The sequence below is a fragment of the Thrips palmi genome, unplaced genomic scaffold (assembly GCF_012932325.1).
Source record: "Thrips palmi isolate BJ-2018 unplaced genomic scaffold, TpBJ-2018v1 HiC_scaffold_17, whole genome shotgun sequence".
Lineage (NCBI taxonomy): Eukaryota > Metazoa > Arthropoda > Insecta > Thysanoptera > Thripidae > Thrips > Thrips palmi.
In genome coordinates this window covers 3,051,675-3,067,829 of record NW_023144626.1, presented here as the reverse complement: position 1 = coordinate 3,067,829, position 16,155 = coordinate 3,051,675, and the positions used below count along the sequence as shown (strand labels likewise).

At 59.1% G+C, this 16,155-nt stretch overlaps 1 protein-coding gene across 1 annotated transcript in view; it reads right to left on the bottom strand.

The window, feature by feature from the left end:
* Positions 1-15,903, bottom strand: part of LOC117643950 (hemicentin-2-like) — a 105,774-nt gene extending 89,871 nt beyond the window's left edge. Inside the window, exon 1 of the mRNA XM_034383137.1 lies at positions 15,776-15,903. Coding sequence (XP_034239028.1) covers positions 15,776-15,903 — 128 coding nt within the window. The remainder of the gene's footprint in view (positions 1-15,775) is intronic.
* Between the last annotated feature and the right edge of the window lie 252 nt (positions 15,904-16,155).

Genomic DNA, 16,155 nt, shown 5'->3' with positions numbered 1-16,155 from the left:
GTGTTTGTGTGCCGCGCGCGTGTGTGTGTGTGTGTGCGTGGCGTGTGTGTGCATGTGCAAGCGGGGAGGTGTGAGTGTGCAAAGAAGAAGGCGTCGTGCTCCAGGTGATACAGAGGAAACTGCAGCCAAGAGACCTATAGCGCGAAAGAGTCCGTCTGCGCGAGCGCGCCGCAGATGACACGGAAAACTTTGTCTAAGTACATCGAACAAAGTCGGCAGAATCAATGGCCCGCGACTCGCCAGCCCCGCCAGGGGGTTCCCAAGCCGTGCCCATGCACGTCGAATCCACGGACGCCCAGTGGGCCATGACCGGCGCAGGTGGGCGAAACTCTAGACGCGTTTTGAGCTCCAGCGTCGCTAAATGGGACTCGAACCGAACGTGCGACCCCACCAATGGATTCATCGTTCGGAGAGCAATCCATTGGTGGGATCACATGTTCGATTCGAGTCCCATTTAGCGACGCTGGAGCTCAAAACGCGTCTAGAGTTCTGGTCGCCTGCACCGGTCTTCTGGCCCACTGTGGGACGGTCCCCATCAGGCCGCCACCTCGGCATTCGAACGCGATGGCGTGACGCAACAAGTGGCTGGACTCTTCTTCATTACGCACGGCCAACAATGCCAGTCCCGTACCCATCCCCCCTCCCCCCCCCTCCCCTTTTCCCTCGCCTTCTTCCACAAGCAGCGGAGCCCTTGCCTCCTTTTTCTGGCCAAAGTGGCGTGCCCGTTAATTTGGCCGGGCATCAGGGGGGCGTGAGCAGCAGCCGTAATTCAGCCGGGTGGTTATCCTGGCCATCCTGGCCGCCCTGGGTCACCGGGGCACACTGTCTTGCGTGCCACGGCCGAACACACACACAACCACACACTCTCTCTCACACTCACACTCACTCACACACTCACACACACTCACACACACACACACACACTCACACTCACACTCATACACGCACACACACACACACACACACACACACGCGCGCGCGCACACTCACACACACACACACATCCCCAATAAAACGCGGACCACTCCGCCACGGTCAGCGTCGCACCTTCGGGGGCCCCGAATTAAGTGTTCCTCATTGCGTGGCTCGAGCAGGTGCCGATAACTCTGGCCGCCTGTCGAGGCTGTCGAGGCTGTCGAGGCTGTCGAGGCTGTCGAGGCTGTCATCGGCGCGCGGACGTGGGCGCGGGGGCACCTGGCCGAGCGCGGCGGGCACGGCCTACACGGCCTGCATGGGAGCGGCTGCAGGTGCGATGTCGTATTAGCCTTTACCGGTGTGCCCGCGCTACGATCCCACACGCCTTGCAAGCGCGCCTAAAATTTGCAATTATCTGCATCAAGACGCGGATGGAAACTGGATTATTTGCCGGGAGTCTAACCCGCCGCCAGGAGTGTAACCTGCCACGTCGGGAAGGCAGCGCTGTCACACTGTGCGATTCCTCAATTTGGCATTCAGCAGTTTGCCCGCCTGTGATCCTTGGTCGGCCGTCCTTCCCTCCAGTGTGCGCTCATTAGTGCCGGCAAACAGTGTAGCGGGGCTGTGCTGATGACATCACTGGCCAAATATCGGCGCGATACGGCGCAGATCGCTGCATTCATTAGGAAGGAAGATCAAGATGGGCCTCTTCGCCGCTCCCGCGCTGCGAGCACACCATCAGCACAATCCACGCCAAAATCGCATCGAGCGAGAAGGAAAGAAATTTTCTGAATTTTTTGAACCCGGCTTGTCAAGGAATTCTGACCCGGGGCGCAGCATTCGTGCGCATACGAATGCGCCCACAGCACAGCCCGCAAAAAAATTAATGTCCATTTGGACGTTTTGCCCCGAGCAGATTTGAGCCCCTTCCGTCCTTTGGCCGTCAAGTGGAACGCGAACACGTGATCGTCCCTTTTATTCGAATTCATGGCGAGGCGATGCCGGGCCGTGCCACGCCCCGTGCACAGCCGAACGTGCAAAGCCGAGCGGATTCGTTTCCGGAATTAAAATATTCACACAGTCCTGCCTCCTGGACGCACTCCACTTGTTCCTACACAGCATCAAATTTAATATCCGCCTCCGACCGATAGACGCCTCTCCGGCCACGACGCCGTACCCGGGAAATTTCCTAAAAGCGAAAAATATTCGCTCCGCTTTCCCGCGGCGTGCCTCTCATCTCACATCCAATCCCTTTGAGCGCGGCAGCGACGCGGCAAACCAACAACATGCACGACGACGCACCACATTTGAAAATTAAAAACGGGGGACGGTACCGAACTGGAGAAACGCGCGACGGGATGGTGTGCTTGTCCGAGGATCAAATGTGGAACTGGAACTAGAACTGGTGACTTTACCGGCAAACCTGGCGACTTTACCGGCCAATCTGGCGACTTTACCCGCCAATCTGGTGACTTTAACGGCCAATTTAGCGACTTCGCCGGCCAATCTGGCAACGCAGGTCGCGTGACGCTGTTCCAAGAAGCACTTCAAAGCCCCGCCGTCACACACAAATGAAGTCATTAGCATGTGCAAATAGAGTCAGGGAAAACACAACACGTGCTAACTGAATCAAACACTCTCACGCGCTTTTCGGCCCTCTCTTCAAGCCTTTTGGTGACTCGGCGCGATTTCAGGTTCGCCCTCCACTGTCAAGTAGGAGGACTCACATCACGTGCTGGTGGAGGGTCGCTCTGGGAACAGAGGCTAGGTCTACAGCTGTGGCAGTCGGGGGCAGGGACCTAAGGACCCAGTGACTATTGTCAATGAATTGAAAAATAACAGAACCGTTATTCCCGGAGATGTCACGGTGGAATGGGCACGCCGTGCCATAGGCCGCGTTTGCAACTGGTGGCCCCGCCAGGCCAGGCCGGGCCGGGCCCTACAGTGTAGGGGTGACGGCCAAGCGGCAAGCCAAGCAGCCTCCGCGGACAGAAGGAACCGTGGCAGAAGAAATGGCGGATAAGGAACGGTCGTCCGAGCTGCCGAGCCATTCCGAAGAGGCCTCTGGTCGCTCTGTCTCTCTCGCACCCCTACGGGACGCCCCGTGAGTGCGACAGAGACAGAGTGACGGTGTTCGGAAACGGCCTGCTGGCCGAGGTCCGCGGGATTGCTGCGGACAAAAAAATAAGAAGTATCCCCAGAATGGAAGCACTTGCTCACGGTCCCCTGGCTAGTCACAATGACTGGGCGGGCAGTGCGCAGGGCGCAGGGCCTCTTGGTGGGCACCGCGCTCTGTCTCTCTCGCACTCACGGGGTGTTTGCAGGGAGTGCGAGAGAGACAGAGGCCCCTTTGTTCGGCGGGCAGTGAGCGGCCGGGCGGCCGGGCCGCGGGGCGCCCAGTGCGTATGTCAGCGGATAATAAGGGCAGGGCGAGAAGTTGACAAAGCCGCCGTTTTATGTGGGATGGAGGGAGGTTAGCGGGGCATTGAGGGAAATACACTTCGCCGAGCTGAGATGGCCGTGCGATTAAAAGGGGTCGCTTGCCAGCGCGGAAGCGGGGGCGCCAGTCGACTGCACGCGAGTCGCCAGTTTAAACAAAAAATTTGGCTTCAAATCCAAAACTGCACTGCACACAGTTTGGAGCGCTTTGGGACTCCTGTTTATTCGTCCCGTTTCTCGGAGACACACCGAGAGGCGACTGACTCTTGTGTTCATTTCGTCCCGATGACTCTCAACTGCTCCGCCTCCGTTTCGGCCCACTTATCCACGGTGCTGTCATCCGCGGGGCGGGGCGAATATCGCCGTCATCTGGCCGCCCCGTCGCGACCCCACGTCTGCCTGTCCGTCTGCCTGTCCGCCTGCGGGGCCATCAGGGCGACCCCGCCCCCTCCCCCGGCATCACATATCTTCGATTGCGGCGGAAACGTCTTCAAAACTTGTGTGATGCCTGATGCGCCGCAATGTGGGTCACGCCACGCCCGGCCCGGCCTTCCGACGCGAACTTCGACAGCCATTAGGGTGGGGCGGGGCGGGGCGGGGCGGGGCGGGGCGCCATGCATCGATACACACTATGTTCCCCAAGACGCGGCACCACGCCCCACCGCGCTGATTGCAGCCAATCGACCGGGCATCAACGTGTCGCTAATCAACGCCTCGGACGCCACACTGCAAATGGCGGCATCGGCCGGCCCGGCCCGGCCCTGCCAGGTACTCGCTTGCTACGCGGTGGCCAGCCGCCACGCGCGCAGCACGCCAGGGTGGCTCGCGGCGCGGCAGGTTTCGGCAGAGCGGTGCTCTCTGAGCATGGCGAGCCAGTTCCAGAAAGCGAGAAGGATTCGCATTTGTCGATCATGCCCGCGGTGATGGTGCACTATTGCGCCCCGCCCCGCCCCGCCACCGCGCAAAGCCGCGCGCATAGCCACTGCCCGAGTTCGTCGCGTCGACGGCACTGCCCCGCAGGGCATGCCCGCTGCAGTCCAGCCCTTCAGTCAAATTCTGCCCCATTCCCGGAAGTGCGTTTCATCCTGTTGCACTTGTTGGGCTGCGCCGGGCTCGCCGGGCTTGCCGGGCCGCGCCAGCCCGCGCCCCGTATTGACAAGGGCCCCATGACGCCGAGCCCCCTTTGTTGTTGTTGAGCCCCCCTGCGGCCTTGGCAAGTAGATCGCGGGGGGCTGGCGAGGGTGAGGGGGAGGGGGAGGGGGGGCATTCAGCATAAGTTTGTAGCCAACTGGCCGGCCACTTGGGGCCGCGCTGCCCCGCCCCGCCCCGCCACGCCCCGCGCCGCGCGTTGCCCGGGGATGTGTGCCTGCCCGGCCAGCCTGCCGCTGCCACGGCCCCACGGTTTTCACTCGGCATGATGGCTCGGCATGGACAATGCGGTTCTGGTGTTCGAGGGGCGGGGCGCGGGGCGGCCAGCGCTCTCGCTTCCGACGCTCTGTCTCCCTCGCACCCGCTGGGAAGGCCGCGTGAGTGCGACAGAGAGGGCGCGACGATGTTCGGGATAAGCCTGGCCCGCGGGTCGCAGGTGGCGCACCGACAGGACACTATACACTGCCGCGGACTCACACGGTGGCGGGGTACACCGGAAAAACGCTGACAATGTCCTCCGAGTTTTCGTCCTCCGATCGGTGCAGTGCAGGCCCGGTCTGCGCTGCACCTCCGTGGTCCCGGTTACGGCTGCACTGGACAGCTTCGCATTTAGAACGATCCCCAAGATGCTCCTCAACAGGCGGGACTGATACGGCACGGATGTCCCCGTCAGGCTCAACGCGTCCACCGTCGCGATTAGGCCACGGACCGAGTGGGAGGACGGATCCCGAAAAGAAACGAGAAAGAGACACGGAGGGGCCGAAAAGAGAGGGAGCGGCGTGTAGGTCGTGATGTGACCCCCGAGAGTGCCGCGGGGGGCACGGTTAATCAGGCCAGGAATAGGCAGCCGTTCGGAGTGGAGCGCAAATAGCCAGCCCGGCCGCACGCTTATTCCCCTCCACCTTGAACCGGGAAGCCCTTTTTGCCAACACACTGCGGAAGGAAGGAAACAAGGTAGCGGGGCCCTTTGAAGCCCTTAACCGGAGGAAGGGGTATCAGGACAAGCCAAAGTAAGTTGTGGACACCGGTCTTCTGGCCCACTGAGCGTTGCCCGCCGAGCAGGAACTCTGCCGCGCGCTGCTCTCTTGAGTCCGAAAGCAAAAGTAACAGGACGCCGAGGCGCCGAGGCACGAGGAGGTGAAAACGAAGCCGACGATTGTGTCAACTAACTCCGAGTGGAAAACGTCTCGGCCCGAATTACGTGACCTGCCGCTGATGCGCTCGGTGCCGGTTTGTGGCGAAGCAGGAGGAGGAGGTGAAGGGGGGAGGGGCAGGTCAACCCCTCGAGGGGCGTGGGAAACCCTCTGGCCACCCTCTTATCGTCTCACGGAGCAGCGCAGTCTACGAATCCCTATTAGTTACGTCTAATGGCAGATTCAGGGCCCACACGACCACCACCCCCCTCCCCCTTTCCTCCCCCGCGGCGACAGTGCGCAGTGGTGTGCGTGCGTCGCACACGGACACGAGCAGGTCACTCAGGGTGAGCACCGCCGACGCTACCCCGGGGGAACAGCGGTGGAACACAATACCTACATGCAAGGAAAGATGGGAAATTTAGTTGCTTCAGGTGCGTTTCGCTATTTCTCGAAGCCTATCGACAACATGCAATTACTTCCACGCCATTATGAGGGCAAATTCTCGCAGGTGTGCTCCTTATGTGGGTTGTGCTGGGCGTGACAAATAGTTGTTCCCAGGCAGACAGTAGCCCACGTTGCTGCGTCGTGTAGTACAGCACGCTGTCCAGAGCGTCCTTGAGCCTTGGGGCCCTGCCGGCCCTGCACGCCGGGCCGTGTAAGGTTATTCTGAGAAGGGTCCAACGTCGATCATTTGCGAAGCCGTTCACTTGTCTAACATCGTTAGGCCCACATGGCAAGCAGGGCAGGCCCGTCCTTGGGCGGCAACAGCCCGATTTGATTACGGTTGGACGAAACGTTCCCTGAAAACAACCGTAGACTTCACAGTACTTTCGATGAAACCGACGTGAAAATGAAGAAGCAAGCTGAATCGATTTGATGAAACGGCGCTTTCTTCAGTCCGGCCTTGTTGGTGTCAGACAGAAGCTGGCGGTGCGAAGGGGCACAGGGGTAGCTGCCTGCATAGCCGGCAAGGACTCGCCGCGCCACGGCAAGAAGCACGCTGCTAGACACTTCCGCCGGCAACCTCTGGGTAAGTAGGAACGCGAGCAAGCCGGCCAGGCCCTCGGCCATGCCGGCCCAGGTGGGCCAGATGTAAGGGGGTACCGCCTCGCCCTTGCCGCGCCTCGCCACCGGACAGGCCCTCGTCGTTCCCGACCCCGTTCCCGTTCCAGCCCAGCTCGCTCCAGAACTCGCTCCGGAGCCCCGCAGGCCGGATGGTCTGGACGATTAATAGCGAGGGCCTCGGACCTGGAGTGTTGCGTGCCCGCGCCACATCTCAAGCTGGGACTGGCGTGCGTGGCGGGGGTGGGGGCGGCTGGGGGTGGTGGGGTGGAGGGGCCCTCAGGCAAAGGGACGTTAGTCCATATCAAGAAGGACGTGGCACAGGACAGGCACTCCGATTGCCCCTGCATGCTCGGAGTGACAAACAGGCCACTGCGCAAGCCGCGGGCAGACACTCTCGGTTATCAAATCCAGCCACGATTATCTGCGAACTCCAGCCGTGCCCCAGACTAACCACTTCAGCGAGAATCACATCGCCCAGAAGAAAGTCCAGTGTCAATACACAGTTCAAAGATGGAGGCCCCGTTGGCCCAGTGCTGAGCACGCCGAAGAGCGCGGCTCGAGAGTTGGCCTGCTTCCCGGACGCGGATCCTCGGCAACGGGAAAGGGAGAGTCATGTCGAATCTGAAAACATGCGAAAGAGCAATACGTTTGGGGCGCGGCGAGGGCGCAGAGTGCGGCGTAGGACAACGCGGGCCAAACTTTCCCTCTCGGCCTGTTGTGCGAGGCGGGGCTGGGCAGGCCGGGCAGGCCGAGTCGTGCAAGGCGCCGCGCAGCCTCCGTCTCAAACAAGTTGGACTGTTGTTTCAACATAAAGAATGGCAACTTATTCCGGGGAGGTGTTGTTGCAAAGGTGTATCCACATCTCACGCGGGTTGAGCAAGGGAAGCCCGGAGAGTAGGTCAAAAGAGCTGTGGTGGTCCTCAGAGACCGGAAACCAAATTCAGGACAGTCCCAACGAGACATCGATTGGTTGCTGGCGAGTGTCGTTGTTGAAGTGGCGTTAACGCCCAGAGGGGTGGCGTTCGCTGCACTGCGCTGCTGCACTGCAGAGGCCTTGGTGGAGGCCGCAGTCCTGTTCCACGGCGCGGCACAAAAGGTACTGGACGTATCGGATTATTATAGTCCGGCGTAATTAGAATATCATTTGCGCGAAAAGCCGCGCCCAATAAGCCCCTTCCACTCGGCATCCAGTCCACTGCCTGCCACAGCCATCCAGTTTATATTCATGGCAGCACCCCGGGCGACACCCCTCCCCCTCCCCCCTTCCAGCCCCCACACGGCTCGCCACGCCGAGCCCCGCCCCGCCCTCGGCCCCGCCTGCCAATCCCAGAACCTCCATGCACATTCATTCGCCCCGATTCTCGATGACACATGTGTGTGAGTGTGTCTTTTCCAGCGGCCTCATCTCCAAAAGCGTCCTCGAGGTGCCTAGTCGGCGCTCCGCCTCGCCCCGCCTCGCCGTGCCCGCGCCACTTGGCTTGCTTCGCTTCGCATAGGCCAAGCCGTCTGTTTCAGTTCAGATAGCGTGCGCGGCTCTACGGCCTCAATAAGGCCCCCGCCAAGATACATCTAGCCAGCCCTAGCCGGCCCACGGGGCGTAACGGCAGGCACACCGCGAAAGACTGTTTATTATTTTCCCGCGTTAATACGTTGCTGACGCCAAATCGTTTCAGAACAAAGCCAGAAAACGGAGAGGGGGAAATGACGCTGATGAAGTTCTCTTTTTGACGGGTCATGTTTTCGGGCTGGAAAGCCGTGTTGCGCGGTCACTCGTCCGACAGCTCGGCAGCCGTCAGATAGGATTCAAATCGAACCCATGACGCTACTAACGCATTCCCCGTTCAAAGGGCCATCCACAGCGCGCCGTCATAATGTGTTTGCATTTCGGGACAGTCGAGCTCAAAACCGGAGGACAATTAGCCCATGCACTGTAGTCCGCGGCGCGCTCAATGGGTCAGTGGGTCGCGGACGTGCTCTCTGAGCAATGGCCGGCCCCGCAGTTTCTTCTGGCCACCATTTTTCTGCGCCGTTTGTTTGAGAAGCCAGTCGGTCAACCTGGGTCTTACCCGGTTTCACCCGGTGTTACCCGGCTTTACCGCTCCGAGTAGAAAAGTTCCGGGTGTTCTTCCTGCTCCCTGTCCGCCTTCTCTCCCTCCTTATCGCTGAAGGGTCCCGCTTTACTGAGCCGCCCGGAAGTCTCATTCTCGCTCGCCGCGTCCTACACGGTAAAAACCGTTCCTGTGCTTTTTATTTTTAACAGATGATACCTTTACTACTTCAAAACATACCTAGAACAATACAAGACACCTAAAGGTGTCAACTAGCTTTTACTCGAGAGTCCAGAAACCAAATGTATATTTTCAGGAACTCCCTGGAAATCGCTTCTGACTTTACTAGGGCAGATCGGAAAGACGCAGTTGATTTCCAGGGAGTTCCTGCGGTATACCTGGGAGAACCAGGGGCCGTTCTTGCCGGGCAGGGTAAAAGCCGCACGCCCCGTGGCACTGCCCGCACGCCCCGTGGCACTGCCCGCACGCCCCGTGGCATTGCCCGCACGCGTGCGTGCTCGCGTGCGTGGCCCGGAAGCACGTACCGAGCGGAAACGGACGCCAAAACGGATAGAAGGGGGATGCATCAACGGAGCAGTAGTACCTCGCGACGGGCAATAGCACACGCATACGCCGGACGAACGGAAGGCGAGGAGAGAGAGAGAGGGAGAGGAGTGGAGTGGCGAGAGACACAAAGGGAGAGAAAAATAAATGGAAATGCAGGGCGAGCAGGGCGAGAGTGGCCGCCGGGGAGGCGATGGAGACGCTGGAACGACAGTGTTTGGCGTCGCAGTGGATAAGGTCCGCAGGTGAGGGCGGCCCTCCCCCTCCTCCCCCCTCCTCTCCCCTCCCCGTCCAGCCCCAGGCCTCACACGGCCATAATAATAATTTTGGGCCGCTACCGCCGCGGCGCGCCGTTCTGGCTGTCTGCGGCTCGAGACGAACACCGCAGGGAAGGTGCGGTGGACATCGTGATTGTCCTCTCCCCGTCTGCAGCCTCTCCCCCCTCCTCCCCTTCCTCGCGCCACGTCCTCCATCACAGTCACGCTAGTCACGCCTCCGCCGAACAGAGTGGGAAGCAAAACGGAGGGAAAGAAGTCTCCCCATCTATCTGTGCAGCCCCGTCGCTGGCGCACCCAGCGTAGGCGCGGAAGGGCTTCTTCGAGTTCGAGATATCTCGAGTCGGAGACGGGGCGTGCGACACGGAGGCCAGGCCATCGCGTCGCTCGTATCCACCGGGCCGGTTTGTGCAACGACAACGGCGTCGTAAGGCCCCGGGTTCGAACACCCTGACTGTTACGTTTTTATTTTTACTCGCTTGGCATCAAGCGCGCGCTCGGGCGCCGTAAGCTCGAGGTACCGCCACCTGCACCCGCCAGGACCCACTTTCGATCATCCCTGCGAGCACCCGATCGTGGGACGCCCGTTCTGGAAAGCAGCCGATGTTGTTGCCTTTTTTGGGTCTCTCGGATTTGCGGCTTTTTTTGCGGTTCTCGGTTGCCACGCTGGGCTATCCATGGCGCCGTGCGCTCTTCGCGACCGGGCACCGAAACGGTCACGTTTGGCCCGACACTAATTGATTTTGAATTCGTACATGGCGAGTCCTAAGATTGCACTCGTACGCTGTACAAGTTCCCACAGGAGACCGTGGCAGATTGAAAAAAATAACACCACGGATATTAAGAGTGTCGGTAGCACTTTGCACAAGTGCGTCCACTTGTCGGTTCGTCTCGCTCGCACATGCACCGCTAGCCGCCCCCCGTTCGCGGAAGGGGTGCGAAAACATGGCGCAGCAAACAAAGTTGCTGGGGAAATAAATCAAAGCTACTATCGGCTCAAAGTCTCCTCTGACGAGCGCCGCGGTGGATCGGCTGGGCTTGAGCGGCTCGGCACGGCTCGGCACGGCCCGGTCTTCCGCGCCTTTTCCAGCATGTGCACTGCAAACTTGCCCAGCACATTCCAGATACTCCAGCCGGGCCGCGGTCTAGGCTGAAGGGTCGCGGTCAACGCTTCGCGTCGTGAGAACTTGGCCCGCCGCGCGGAGGAAAGTTATGACTCGGACGTTTCGGCAATATTCAGGGCAATTTATTCATCACGTCTTGGGCGGATAATGTTTTTAGGGGCCTTGTGGGCGTTTACTAGAGTTAGACGTCAGGGGTGATGGTTGGGGCTCCCCGATTGCCATGTACATTGTGGGCAGGAAAAATGTTGATTCTAAAGCATTGTTATGAATGAAGTCCACCTGCCATCCAACTCCAAAAAAGCACATCGTCCTTTGACAATACTCGTGGACAGCTCTCCGGCACCCCTCCCATTTTCCTTCGGACAGGTGGACGGGCTGCACTAGACAAGGTCCTTGCCCACGGAGGCATGCAGCTTTTAAAGGTGGACGGGTCGGCGAACGGAACAGGCGAAGGCAAAGAGTCGCCACGAGGGTGCTGCATCCATTCCAGCGCGAAATATGACGGACAGGTAGATGGCGAGTGAATACAGAAGGCGATGGCGTCCTCGCGGGAGGTGGTGAAGCCACAGGGAGAACGATTCTCACCGAGGGGGTGGAACAGGGGTGGGGCGGGGCGGGGCGGGGTGGGGCCGACACACAGAGGAGGCGATACGCCACACAACAATGGTCCTGTATGTATAGGCTGAAGTATGAGGACGTATATACTGAACTCACGGTGAGTCTGTGTGCGTGCCTGTGTGTGTGTGCGCTTGTGCGTCTGTGTGTCTGTGGGTGTGTGTCTGTGTGTGTACGTGTGCTACGAGACCAGACCATATCGCCCGCTATCAAGATTCCCGCCTGGGGGCTGCAAGGCGTACGACGAACAGATCATACCGGAAAAATGGTACCGCGCAGGAAGGGGCCGAAAAGCATGCCGGAAAAAGGACACGGAAGAGTCGGACCACAAGGATGCCACCCTGAACACTGGGAGATGGTGGGAAACGCTTCGCGAGTTCATTTTTCACATCCCTTTTAACACAAACGTTTGAAGAAGCAGCAGGGAAGACTCTCATGAGCCTTGCCACATCTATGATAATTTCATGAGGTTCGGGCGCGGAGATAGCGGCTTGGTGGCCAACAGCGAGCCGCTCGCATCGACAGGGAAGGAAAAAAAGGCCGTCACACTCAACAAGGGAAGGGCAGGTGAACGAACGTCCGTGGGGCCCTACCGCCCTAGCGGCCAGGCAGCCCCGCCGCCCTGGCGCACCGCGATGTATCCATCACGGGGTGATAAGCATCTCCTGGGCCGGCCCGCCAGCAGGCTGAGCGTCCCGTCGCCTGTCTCTCTCGCACCCATAGGGAGCGCCCCACGAGTGCGAGAGAGCGCGCCAGCGGAATCAGTGTGCTGCCACCTAGCTGGGGCCGGCGCGCAGCCCTACCTCACATACCGCGACTTGACCCACCCCGCGGCCCACATCCCCCTCCCCCTCCCCTTGCTCGCGCAAAGCCGAACCACAACATAAATAAGCATATATAAAATAAGCGCCGGCGCGGCGCAAATTTATGTATTTTTGTGTGCGGCTCCAATTACGCGCCGCGGCCTATTTGGACGCGTCGGCTCCAATTCGATGAGGTGCGCCTCGTCGCTCTGTCTCCCTCGCACCCGTGGGCCGGCCCGTGGTGTGCGAGAGGGACAAAGCGGCGAGCCGACACCTCGCACCGGCCGGCCGGGCCGCCGCCAACCGATTCGATTCAAAGTTTGATGGCGGCGCCTCGCTACGCTTTGCTTTGCCTCGCTTCGGTTCGCGGGCTTCGTTTGACAGTCCGGAGATAGGGATCCCCCCAGCGCAGCCGGCCCGGCCCTGCTGTTGGTTATTTCGGGAACCAAATTTACGGCAATGAGCTGTTGTCACATCAATTGGTTTCAAGAACGCATCGACCCGTCGGCCGCGAATAACTTCATCCGCGATGTCATTCAATTTGATTCCACGGCCGTTCTGCACCGGTGCGAAACCAGCAAAAAATATTTTTTTTTAGAAAAGCATATTTAATGGAGCCAACCACGCCTTTTTTTCTTCCAGTGGTGTTTCGTGACTTCATTAACAGAGTTCCGGTCGTCTGGTCAAAATGAATAACTTTTGTAAGCGTGTGTAACGCAGGCGTGTTTTAAAAACTTGAAAAAAAAATAAAGAAAAATTTTTAAAGTTTGTTTTGTAGATTTTTTTGCCAGTCAGTCGTGACTCCATTAGCAAAGTTTCGGTCTTTAGACCCAAAATAACAACAGGGTACTTTTTGCCTGCGTTCAGCTTACGACGGTGAACATTCGAGGCGGCAAAACAGGGTAAAATAGTGTGGGCCTCGAGCTGGAGCCGTGTCACTGGAACACCTTACGCCCCGTGACTTTGGTTGCGCCGGACGATCGAGTCGGAATCAAGAGATGAGACGGGGCGCCCGGCCGGCCCTGGGGTGCGGCCGAGGGGTGTATAAATCGTGGGCCGGCGAAATTCATTGCGTCTTTGCGTGTGGAGGAGGAAAATTATGAGCATTATTCACATTATTAGAAATCAAGATAAATATGCCCCCGACACTCCCGCGCTAACGAATAATAAATTATCTCGGTCGGAACGGAAAGAAAGAGGCCGGGGCAGGCCGGGCAGGCCGGGTCGGTAAGGGCATGTACCGAAGCGCCGGCCGCCCTCCGGGCCTCTCGGCCAGCCCACCTCGCGAAAAAGGGAAAAAAGGGAAAAGACTCACCTTTCGGGGAACAAAGGATGGGACTAAAAAGCCTGGACGTCGCGCGCTACTAAACCGCCAAGCTAAATTATTCCATTCGGTATTTATACTTTCAAAAATAAATAACAACAGTCCATTCTGGTTACAATAAAATTACACCCGGCCAGTCAATGTTCACTTCTCTCTTTGCTATGCGTGCCGCCCGTTCGGTTGAGAATAAGGGGAGGGGGCGGCGGCGGCCCGCGTGGTTTACCTGTATTTCATACATCTTTCATACATTTATTCCTGGCCTTGTTCTCCGCCCCACTCAAATCGCCATCCGGACACCCTGAACCGAATGTTCCGCGAATCGTGACGGCGGTGACCCACAAACGTGAAAGCCGGGTCGGGCCGGGCGGCCTGCCCGTGTCCATGGCGATGTCATTCGGTATCGCTGGCACTCTGCCGCACACGCCACAACATTTTGAATGGTCTTTCCGGGAGTCTGCTTCGAACACTGATGACAAAGTGAAAGCCCAGTGCCGTGCAGCGGCAGAATTGCAGTGTGGCTTGTGGTGCGTCCGGTTCTGGGGACAGCAGAGTCGGCGCGTGTGTTTGGAGCGCACACTCAAAGGCATACCGACCGAGTTGGTTCTGGCGAAAGTGGGAGGAAGCTTTCAAGGAAAGCACGGTTTCGCGTGTGCGTTTTTGGGGTGTCCTCGACCGCTTATTGCACTACCTGGCGCCTTCATTGCGGACGGGCACTCTCCGTGCGAGAGACAAAGACGGAGCATCCACTTCACGGAGCCATCTCAGAGGCTGTATGGAAAGCGATGGAGGGGGGTGTCACCGGCAGGCCGTCTTGGTCGTTGTTTGCGGGCCTCGGCTCGCGCAGGCCGCCAAGGTGGGTGACGCGATGAGAAAGAATTGTCCTGGAAGGGGGAGAGGCAGAGGGCGGAGAAGAAGGGGCAGAAGCAGTGCGAAATGATTATAACACTTCCAGACAGTTTGCCCGGCGTGTCGGCTGATCCGGGACTGACGTTCGCTTTGAAAAGACGACTGCGAGTTTCTCGCGAGGCAGCCAGACAGGGGGAGGGGAGGGAAGGGGGGAGGGGTTGCAGGTGCGGCGGACTGGAGGTGATTCCCGCGCACTCCGCTCGGCCCGGAAATTAGTCAGGACTGAAAATTTCATGGCGACCAGATTTGATTCCCGAGAGATTAACCGCCGCCGACTCCCAGCGGCCCTCTCGTGGCGCAACCTCGCACGGCGTGGGCAGGGAGGCCCCGGTGGACGGAAGCTACTCGCCACATGTCCGTCGAGTCCTACTTTGACGCCATCTATTCACAGACACTTCCAGCGAGCACCATGTTTCACTCGGTCGTTCTTCACAGATGCCTCTTCTACTTGTGGTCCTATCTGACGACGTCGAGTGCCTTACAGCGGTTGGACTGGTGTATTTCGCCTGGCTGTGCCACCGTGTCCCAGTATCGACTGTCGGGCTGCTGCCCGCAAAACAGGAGCTGAAAAGACACCGAAGGCAAGCCAATGAATTGGTCGGGCAGTCTGTCACTCTGTCGCAGTCCGACTCGCGGGGGACGACACGGATGACAAAGTGGCGTGCAAATCAGGCGGCAATAGACGGAGCGCCCCCAGCGGACTGCAGCGCCAGCAGCTGCGGCCCCGCCACGCCACTGGTGGGAGGGAGAGGGGCCGACTAAAAAGGCGGGCTTAGCTTCAACAAGAAATGCCCCGTATAACGAACGGGTTACGGCTGCACCATGAACAAATTGCATCCCATGGGGAAGCATTTACCAACGTGATGTCAAAGTAAAGTTTCATTTTTTAAAAATTTTTTTTTAATCAGCGCACACCGCGTCAACTTGGACATTGCTCACGATGGTGGAATACAGGACTTCTTTTCAATGTCGGCGCACGTGGCGGTGGGACCGTGGTGGGACCGTGGTGGGACCATGGTGGGCCCGGGCGGGGCAGTGGTAGCGGGGCTCGTTTGCGAGTGGGGTGGCGAACCGGAGCCCCAATTCCGGGGGAGAATAATGCATGGATGTGGAAAGTTGACGCCAAATCCGATAGTAAAATAAAGGGGAGAAGCGGCGCGAATTCGTACAAACGTGCACCGCTGGTTCCGGGCCGTTGTGCGCAGTGACGTGACCTAGCCAACTCACATGACCAAACAAATGATTCAAAGTCCTTTCGCGCCAAAACGAACATAGCAGCATCCTACCCACTTGTGGTTTTGTTGGCACGTTTGTTAAGTGACATCGCTTGGACCCTGCCGGAAGCGTCTTTGCCCGGCACGGACACCGTTTGGCGGTTTGGCGCGCTCCGTGCACACTACGGAAGTACTTACGTGAAGAGTGGCTTGCTGGCCGAGACCTGGAACCACATGACCATCTGCACGCGGTCGTCCGTCCGGTTGGCCGAGATGTCGCAGGGCAGCGTGGCGCGGTGGCCCAGCACGGCCTCCACGTTCACCATGGGCACTGCAAACAGAGAGCAATTTCACCAACGGAGATAGGATGGGAGCTCTGTGTGATGGGTCATCGCGGAATCCATTCCTGGCGACCCGGGGCCAGGCCGGGCCGGGCCGGGCAGGGCCACCAGGGCCGCCACTGCTAGAGGAATGTCGTGGCAATCTTGCTGGCGAAGGAAGGGCGACCTTCCAAAATTCCGATTCAACGTTGTTTCCCTCCGAGAGAAAAATGATGAAGCTCGCGCGTGTGGGATGCG